The 10,227-nt window shown below is 32.8% G+C and overlaps 1 protein-coding gene across 2 annotated transcripts; it reads right to left on the minus strand.

The window, feature by feature from the left end:
- Window positions 1–271: 271 nt before the first annotated feature.
- LOC134260717 (plexin-B-like) lies at window positions 272–8,720 on the minus strand. Of its 2 annotated transcripts, XM_062743259.1 has the most exons (7): window positions 8,596–8,720; window positions 6,423–7,527; window positions 4,198–4,389; window positions 3,059–3,190; window positions 2,590–2,690; window positions 2,328–2,457; window positions 280–549 (listed from the first exon to the last, which is right to left on the minus strand). In XM_062743259.1, the coding sequence occupies exons 2-7, from the start codon at window positions 7,506–7,508 to the stop codon at window positions 334–336; spliced, it is 1,857 nt and encodes a 618-aa protein (XP_062599243.1). In that variant the 5' UTR covers window positions 7,509–7,527; window positions 8,596–8,720; the 3' UTR covers window positions 280–333. The 2 variants fall into 2 exon arrangements, with proteins under 2 accessions (XP_062599244.1, XP_062599243.1); XM_062743260.1 differs by lacking the exon at window positions 3,059–3,190 and having other exon boundaries at window positions 272–549.
- Window positions 8,721–10,227: the final 1,507 nt, after the last annotated feature.

Below are 10,227 nucleotides of genomic sequence, written 5' to 3' on the forward strand. Positions count from 1 at the left end.
CAGGAAAAAGGCCTGTGTAATTTCATGAGAAAGTAATTTGTAATCTTGTAATCTTTCATAATAACGATTGTCGGTTTTAAATCTCGAATCTTTTAGACAATTTATATTAATATTTCAAACTTGCAACTTGAATGTATTTGCTATAACGATCATTCTCACACAGAATTAACTTCTGAACAAGATTCGTTATCTGAAAGTTTGCCAACATCTATACTTGTGACTGTTTTAAAAAAACACTTATCCTTTTAATCAGTCCTGTTACATTAAAAAACTTAATTAAACACCTAAGTGTCATATATGCACCCCTTTCATAGTCTGAATGATATATTACGGCTATTGATGCACGATATGGTTTAATATATTTACAAGTACTTTTATTATCTTACCCAGGCTGCTGTTAAAGTTGATGCTAAGATTAGGATTCCTACAATGAGTACCAAGACTCCACTGAGCAGCGGGGGATAAAACTTGATCTCCGGTAGGAAAACTAAACACACAATTGTAGGAGGTATTGTCATCTCGAGGCAGATCTTTGATTGTTAGATTCAACTAAAAAGTAAAACATTCTTATTTATAAAACATATAGTAATAATCTAAAAGAATAAATTGAACGTTTCATTGAATCTGGTCTCATAAAAATGGTTGTTTCTGTCATTTACCGTCATTATAAAACAAATTAGTGAGAAATCCGGTAAAATACTCGAAAAATGTAATGGCTTATTGAAAAAAATAAAATAATTTTTTTTTGTATGTTTTAACGTCCCTCTTGAAATTTTTCACTGATATGGAGACGCCAGGGGAGGAAAAATACAAATTAGTCCTTTACCCGGCGCGAAGGGCCACTGAGCAGGGAGGGACCTATTTTGTGTCAGCACCTACGAATGTTGCGACACAGAACCCAATGCAAGTTTTATGGTCTCATTCAACAGGTCTGGACGATTTCTAAATATGGAAGTCAAGAACGATAACCGAAAGTTGCTATAAATGTACATCATCTACACGTAGTTATTTTTCTGTCTAATCAGACAACAGCATTTTTACACATACCAAAACATATCTTAAAAGAACAAAAAGATAACACGTGCTTTTGTTTTTTTCCTCAAAAAGATTTTTTTAACAAAAAATCTGTAGAAGTAAGATGAAAACTTTTGAAGAAGAAGGTATTCCCCACATTTTTACCGTGAACAACCTTGACATTTTTTCCTCGGTAAAGAAAAAAAATTAATGCACGATAGAATGTAATCGTTTACAGAGGTATAGATCGCACCAACAAGTTTTTATCAAGTTCAATTATAACATTTACCAGAATATATTATATGATGGTAAATATAATTTTGCTTAGCCGTCAGATTTTCATCGATAATGCTTAAATTCCATGTGTATAGATCAACTCACACTGTGTTTATCGTACGTATGGACTATACACATAGTTTTAAATTATCACGGGTTTCATGAGCGCCGAATACTTAGCTATGCAGACTTTAAATGGGCATAAGGAAAGGCGTATAATGTGGAGAAAAGAGAATCCTGTAATTATACATGAATGCGTTTTATCCCAATATCTTACCTCGCATATCAGAAACTGCATGGACTATTCTATAATAAACATTAAAAAATGATAAAGGCTGATATCTTTTGGATAATATTTTTATGTCAGGCTCTAAAAACTGAAAATTTACCGTATTTATATCAAATTTTTAACGTAAGTTAAACTTTTGGGATTGCTACTTCCTAGAGACGGATTTTTTTTATCCCACTTAAACGTATTCTAAGCTTTCAAGTCGTGTTTGTTCACGGTAGAATTGTCATAAATATTATATTATTCCCAAATGCGCATAAAGTTTACAAAGAGTTTGTTCTAAAAAACTCTTTTGAGCAAAAAACTTAAAAACCACGTGTTTTATTCATTTTCTTATGGATTTGTCTAAATGCTGTTATCTGATTGGTCAGAAGGATAAGTGCCTTGTTTATTCTGTGTATTACTAGCAATTCACGGTTATCGTTCTTGACTTCCTTATTTAGAAATCGTCCAGACCTGTTCAAAGGGCCGGTCTCCTCGTCCCACGGTGGGATTTGAGTAATCATGAAGTCCTTACATCGCTCCTCTAGAGCAGACGTATGAACCACTGCGCCACGTGGGTGACACTAAACGTCTAATGGAATATCCTCCAAGGGATGACATGGTCTCCCGTGAGAGACATCAACATAATTATGAGTTACAAATCGACTATCATGTTTTATAGAAAAATAACGTTTTATGGTAGAAAAACACGAGACAAATTAAAACTTAATTTTCTGTACACAAAAATATAGAATTCAGTTCTTACCGTGATATTTTGGGAAACATGGAGCATTGGTGGAGAAACATTGAGGATTTCGATACATCTTTTTTCCTGCTCTGGACGGTTCACCCATCGAATGTTTGTAGGGTTGTAGCAATCGCTTTTTAATGAGCATCTACAAGTAAGGGAAAAATGACCATTCATGGCAAATACAAAAGTCTAAGCAAATTGGGGAAAAAATCTCCATATGTCATATGTTGTGAATATTCCATAAAAATAGCAGAAAATCAAATAATTTTGTACAGACCTGAGGACTAGGACACACCATCCGCAATATGGGTCATTACTTGACAGACAGTCTCTACATTTGGTGTACTGGGAACAATTCTGAACTGGAATCTTGGCCACCTGGAAATGATTTACTGTTCAATGATATTTTTCTATCAAAAAAGCACCAAGAATATCATACGTGTACATATATATAGGACTTTCTTTTATTTTCAAATATTTTGTTTAAATGAAATTTGATTGTACACTGCATACATTTCACAAAAAGTACATAAGATTTTTTTTTTGTTGTTTTTATATTTTTTTTAATGTTATTTACAGGGTGACTATATTGTTATGAAGATTGAAAACTGTTTCAATTCATTGTTTCCAAGGTTTACATTTTCCTTTGCAAGTCGCAAAAAGTACACTAGTTTCTTTATTTCTTTTCTTTCATTTAATAATTGTAATAATGGCATGTTTACTGTCAATCAGCTACCCATTCTTACTTTTCTATCACTCATGGCGTAAAAATACATCTGAGAATCATCAAACACCATATCCTGCTTTATAGTATGACCCTTGTCCACTACAATGGCGGAATCATACAGCTCTGCTATCATGGACGTTTTTAGAGCCAACTGCCAAAAGTAAAAAGTCTTCTTAGATAACTTAACGCAATGACCTCTCTTGGATGTTTGAGTAATAATTAATACATTCGTTTTCTCGGTCCTCTTGTTGTGTTTACCTCACTGGCTGCTGACTATGATTGTGTTTGAGAATTAAAGTGATGCATTTGAAGATTGTACATTGTTAGAAACTGGAGTGGCATACCCTTCTCTTGAGATCTCTTATGATGAATGTTGGGGTATTTTCTATGGAACGATTTTAAAGGGATCTTTGTTGATCATTTATTCTATGGTATACCTTAAATGTGTTTGAAGGCCACGTCAATAAAAAATAGGTTCGTAACTTACATGTGTGCTCGAATTTATGCAAACTAAACAAATAAAGTTCCCGCACATGGGAAGTTCTGTTGTAATTTGTTCGTTCTATTTTCGCTCAATTGATTAGTATATCAATTCTGTTTACTTTAAAAATTAGAATAAAATGGACAAAAATTAATTGTTCGCTCATTTTTCTTTTTCATATTTAACCTTGAATTTTCGAATACAAAAAGGTAATGATATTTCTATTTAATTCTTTTTATGTAAAATTTTGTTCTTTGATGAATGACAACGGGTACAGTTAAAACATTTACTATCTATTATCCACTTTTTAGAAGTTAATGAGTTTTAGGTTAAAACCAACATCATTACAACGTCATCATGTTAAGTTTTTTAAATGAAAGAGAAAAAGAATGCAATAGTGCATTTTTTCTGAGAGAGTAGTTTTTTATGATTGCATAAAACATTTCAAAGAAAAGTGTGCAATCAAAGCAAAACCATTATTAAACAAAGTTATCCTTTATAGAAAAAGTAAACGCCATTAAAGCCATAAAAAAACTCTATATCAGTAATTGCCGTAGAAAAAAAAAACAGTCATCTTTAGTGCAAGTTTAAACTAGTAATTCCTTTTCTATATTTTCAAACTCTAAACATTCTGAAAACTGTTAAGTCGTTCGGTTTACTTAGCAAGTATATGTTACCTTTTTAATATGCCCATAGGAGGTGCCAAGGAAAACTACAGTGTGTTCTCCTGTGATAGTGACAGCCAAAGATTCCGGGTTGTCTTCAGTTGCTGGAAACTGGATGACCGGGGCAGAAACTACTGGAGTTTTCCCATCAATTATCAAATTCAGAGAACTTGAGCACAGCAACTCATCATCAGTGAATGAAGACTAAAATTTAAAACAAGCAGCTTTAAATATGAGACACTATATGTACAGAGTCTGCTACATTCGTTTCATATCTATATTTTACCTACTATAGACAATGAAGTCTAAATCACATTAATTTTTTTGGAACAAAGAGATGGCTTCAGTTCATCACACTCCTTTTATGCTATTACTTTCCACAACTTATATTCGATTTTCAAAAGTATCTTCACCTTTCCCTTTTTTAACCAAAAGAAGTTACTGATAGATAATTTTATGTTACAAGGAATTCAAAAATCTTTTTTTAGAGTCAGTATATCAAAATCATGTGGTCTATATCATGACTTTTTCAACAACACGAATCTCACATTGCATTGTATTTTGGCTCACGTGTTCCATACAAATCAAAAGCTCTTTCTTGCAAAGTTTGTCTATGAAATGTTTCGTCTACCAGAAAATTATTTAGGCGCTTAGGGTTTTACCATGCAACAGCATATAATTAATACTTTTTCTGGATTCATGTTCCTACCTAGATATTTTGACATCCATCTATACGAGGGGTGTTAGAAAAGTTCGCGGACGAGTTTTTCTATTGTGAGCGCGCTATTTCCACGAAACCGGTCAAACTTTCCAGATACAATCTTAAGCTATTTTCCAATAAATATACGAAAATTTGGCGTTCTCCGGTGATCATTGAAAAATATACAGCTTTTTTATTTTGATAAAACGTGCTTCACGGAGCATGCTACATTTTGGCAGGTTTATATCACAAAGACTCTTTATTAAAATTAAAAATTGCACAATTGTAGCGCAGAGAAATTTATGATGTTTCACCTTTCGCTACAATATTCATTAAACGTCACTGGGAGAAATTTTGAAATAAATTGGAGAGTATATGACTGTATTATAGCCATTTATAAATGAACAATAAGTAAAAAGAGATTAAAATGTTCAAGATTCTGGCGGAAATATCCTACATATACAAACGACAAAAGTGTTTGAATGGTTGTAGCTTTATAAGAATGGCAGGATTAACATTTTCAATGATTAACTCCATCGATACTTCAATACCACTTATCGCATGGACGTTGCGCATATATGGTTTTGCATAGTTATAGTTTCCATACCTGATCGATTAACTACATAAACTTTTTTTAAAGATCTCAATAATATCTCAACAATATCCTAATCAGTACAAAAGACATTATAGTAGAAAAGTAACATGTCTTGATAAAGATATCCAATTTTAAAGTAGAAAAAAGGATAAGAAAAATCGGAAAAAATGAAAGATTTATAGAACAAAGCTTAACGGTTTGAAATCTGGTTGACACGTCGCCTTACGTCAAGTGATTGCTCCGTGATCCCATGACCTCATATTAAAAATCGTTGTAATTTTTCAAGATATTAGTAAATGGACCTGATTTTTTACATACTTATAAACAAAGAGTAGGAATTTATTCAGACATAGGTCATACATCACTGTACAGAATAGATTTTCCGTAATTCAATGTGTCCGCGAACTTTTCTAACAACCCTCGTATGTTCGTCATCTTCATTTTTCTATGATGATCTATGTAAAGTCCAACGTAACTGATGAATCATAGTGTAATAAAATGCAGTAGTTGCAATGATCCATTGCAATACATTGATGACAGTTATTAAAACTTGATAATTGAGATACGTAAACCGATCCGTAGTTTTAGGTTCAGATTACATGTAACAGCGAGTCTTTTTAAGAAACATGGGGCTAGTGTCTTTTATGCACATTTCTCTCAGTAGAAATGATTTGAATATCAATATTAAAAGTGAACTTTAGCGAATGAAATTTGAATCGGGGTGTTAAAAAGAGAACCAATCAACGAATCACATCAAATATTACCACAACTCTTAATAAAAATTTGTTCTATGGTCCTTATATATACTTGATCTATCTTTGTGCATTTAAATCATTATATCTATGGTCATTATACATACCTGTTCTATTTTTGTGCATTTAAACCAATTAAATACAAATATAAAATATCTAAATTCTTAAAAATTATCCATATCATCCTCACCACGTCTAGTTTTGTGCATTGTAATCCATTTTTGTATTTTAAATTGGCTGCATATTCTGTGCTTCCGTTTAGACATGTCTTTATATTGGTTAAGACTTTCCGTGTCACCTCAGGCATAATGAACAGACATATAGCTGAACTGTTGTCTACACTTTGACTGAAAAGTCCGATTATGACATCATCTTCTGACGTCAGGTCGGAGAACACTTCCTGCAGGGATTTCAATAATATCATACCGGGTTTAAATATCTTTGCATCCTTCAGAAAGTTGAAAGTCTTGATATTTGATTTGCAAGTTAATGGTATTTCCAAAAAGGTTTTTAATAAGTCATCCCTCCTACACATATGAACAATTTTAGAGTAGTGTGATGTATCATCTGGATTCCTCTCATTCAAAACAATATAGCTGTAGTTTCCTGAAGCGAACCCATGAACATATGATATCAGTCCGGGTTTCTCATATTTGTTTTCAGTTTCATAAACAATTTTTCCTCGCAGTTGAAAATCAAAAAGTCGAGTGCTAACAAGAGGATGGTATCGTCTAAGATTAAATTCTAATGAATTTCGGGACTTGTCAAATCTTGTATATTCGGTTGCTACATAAATCATTGGTTCCGTTCCTCTTGTAGCACTATTCATAACTCGAGTGATAAATGCTATTGTTTTTGCATCAATTTCATTCGAAACCACAGGATAATTTCCAATAAAAATGACCTCACTGATATTTTTGACATTTCTTATTTCACATTTTCCTTGGAAAATGCTTCCACAGATCACAATCTGATTAGAATGAAGCAACAGAATTCTATTGTGGTTATCCATGGGTGACAATTCATTCAAGACAGCACAGCTGTCCAAATTTATTCCACATTTCTGTGAGTCGTTTTGAGGACCTGTGATGATTTTAATCTTTAAATTTAGATCAAGGTCCATTTGGTATATAACATTTGTAGCTCCGATAATCAAACTTTGATTGGTTACAACCACGTGACTAAGACTTCCCGTTTCATTCTCTGTGAGCAGTTGTTTAATATAGATAGAAGTGTAGCCACTCCACATTACACAGAAGAGGAGCCACTTGATCATGCTTCGAATGAATTCTGTTCTGTTTGTTGTAATTTAAATGAAATCAAAGCATTAAAATACTGAAGCCTTTTAAAAATTCAGTATAATGGTTATCATACCAAAACTGTACGAGGAGAACACAGATTAGCCACGTATTGCTATTTTTAGTGAGCATGGTAAAACAGTTCTTCAGAAGCAAACAAAAATACAATATTGACATAAGTTATTTACAGTAGACTACTTAGAGTAGCATTTTGAATGAATTTCAAAGAAATTTCTTCTTTAAGTAAAAATGTCAAAATCAATAATGTAAATAAAAGAATTTAGTTTTTCAGAGTGGTTTTCTTGTATGACACGTTATATATATTTATAATTGATCAATCTCTAGAAGGAATAGAGTTGTGAAACAATAAAACATTAAATTTTTATTAACCAAGGAATTACTGTTTATCTGAATCAAGATCTGATAATTATACTGAATAACAATTCAATCTACTTATGTGCAAAATTATACTGAAATCTACTCAAAACTGTAAAAGGCGTAACGTTTTGAAACATATGGAATAACAAACATTATCGCATTAGGTTCTTTTGGTCACAGACAAGTCGAGCTGTATGTAAAATGAATTTTGAACCTGGTGAAACAAGACATTATTAAACATAGTGAGTTCCGAAACAAATACTAATTTTGCCTTCTCTAATTAATTTTAATTTGGTTGTTAATAACACGATCTTAAGAAAGACCCATCATCCCATCTTCTTGTTTTTGTGTAATTTGAACACTGCATGCCGGTAGTATCGCATACTGGTTGACAGATAGATAATAATAATAATATTTGTTAATATGGACATTTCATACGTTGATTTTGACAGCATGTTTCGACAAGTGATTCATAAAAAAAGGTTATGATAGTAAAGGTTATTAAAACACTGACAAATGCAGATTCATGCATTCATATAAGAAAATTCTGATACAATCAAATGCAAAGTTTAATAGTTATTTGGATTTTAAAATAATATCACAGTTTAAAATGATTCATTTAATTGTAAATTATTCAAAATGAAAAAAAAATGGAAAAATGGTGTATCTCTTCAATAAATCACATACTTGTTTACTGCTGAGTTAAGTCGGATTTAAGAAAAGAAACCCACAAAAAAATCACTTGTGATATTATTTTATTACAAATATCAGGAAGTTCTCATGCACGAAGTGAAATCATTTCCTAAACTGTGGTCTCTAAAGAGGGTATGTAATTTATAACAAGAGGCCCATGGGACTTATAGGTCACCTGAGCATTATTCAACAACTTTCCAGTGATTAAATTTGATCCATGTTTTAAGCCAGATGCTATAGCATTTACAATTTGGTCATCATAACTATACACTTAGGAGTTCCTTAGTTTGGTTACTTAATATCCATAGGCAGGGTAGGGGAACAAAAATGCATTTCAACAAATCAGTAATATTCAGCAATAATGATTAGTGCCGCTACCACACATAAACCCTTGACTCTTAGGGCTAGATCCACACATTGTACAATTTATGGAATTTTAAAGGCATTCATGCTTTTCAAAAATATTTGATTAATACCAAGGAGCACATTTCAAACAATTCATTCATTTTCAGTATATAAGTACAGCCCCCCACCCCCACCCCCCTCTATGGTGCAACTGACCGTGGGGCCTTGAAATTTACAATTCTTGAAGATTAGGGCCCTTGCTCATAACTATATAGGTAGTTCATCTGCTTAAAACGTAGGTGCAAAGAAGAAAATATTCAAAGATTTCATGTTTTTTTCACTATACATGTATAATCAATATAGCCCCACTAACACCAGAACCCCTGACCCTGGGGCCATAATATTCACAATTTGGTAGAGGCACTCTTGCTTAACATAACTATGCACTTACTTAGTTTATTTAATACCCAGGAGCAAAGAAGAAGATTTTCAAAGAATTCATGTATTTTCTCTATATAATCAATTGAGCCCCGCCCTAACACAAAAACCCCTGACCCTGGGGCCAAAAAATTCACAATTTTGGTAAAAGCACTCTTGCTCATCATACATGTAACTATGTACTTAATTAGTTTATTTTATACCCAGGAGCAGAGAAGAAGATTTTCAAAGAAATAACGCATTTTCACTATATACTTATTTAGCCCAACCCTAGCACAAGTACCCCTAACCCCAGGGCCATGAATTTCACAAATTTGGTAAAGGACTCAAGGCTGATTACAATCATGCAAACAGTTTGACTGCTTGATGTCCAGGAGTAAAGTAGAAGATTTTTAAAGATTGTATTAATTTTAGTGGTTTTGGCCCCACCCCCCAGGACCCAGGGGGGCAGGGATCATGAAATTCACATTTTTTGTTGCACTTCACCCATAGATGCTTTGTGCCAAATTTGGTTGAAATTGGTTCAGTGGTTCCAGAGAAGAAGCTGAAAATGTCCAAATGTTAACACACGACGCACGACGACGGACAAAAACGGATGGCAATAGGTCACCTGAGTTTACTCAGGTGACCTAAAAACATGAACAAACACGATGAAACACAAACATCGGCAAAAAAAAGACATAGGTTTAAAATTGCCCGTACAAAAAAGAACTATCGGAGTTTTTTTTTTAAACTGTTTATATAGGTTTGACTATAATCACTATAGCGTTGTCATTTCCTTTTATTTTAATAGAAAATTCAAGGTTGTTGTAAACAGGAAATATTAATAAATGAATTACTACT

Source organism: Saccostrea cucullata, unplaced genomic scaffold (genome assembly GCF_032062105.1).
Source record: "Saccostrea cucullata isolate Sc308-1 unplaced genomic scaffold, CSIRO_AGI_Scuc_v1 ctg23668, whole genome shotgun sequence".
In the NCBI taxonomy this organism is placed as follows: domain Eukaryota; kingdom Metazoa; phylum Mollusca; class Bivalvia; order Ostreida; family Ostreidae; genus Saccostrea; species Saccostrea cuccullata.

What these genes read in the sequence shown, in the direction of transcription:
- LOC134260717 (XM_062743259.1), bottom strand. Translation starts at nt 7,508, where the DNA reads ATGATCAAGTGGCTCCTCTTCTGTGTAATGTGGAGTGGCTACACTTCT. An exon ending in AATGCACAAAACTAGACGTG is followed by an intron (nt 4,390 to 6,422) that starts GTGAGGATGATA and finishes TTTAAATTTTAG; the next exon opens with TCTTCATTCACTGATGATGA. An exon ending in CCTATGGGCATATTAAAAAG is followed by an intron (nt 3,191 to 4,197) that starts GTAACATATACT and finishes TACTTTTGGCAG; the next exon opens with TTGGCTCTAAAAACGTCCAT.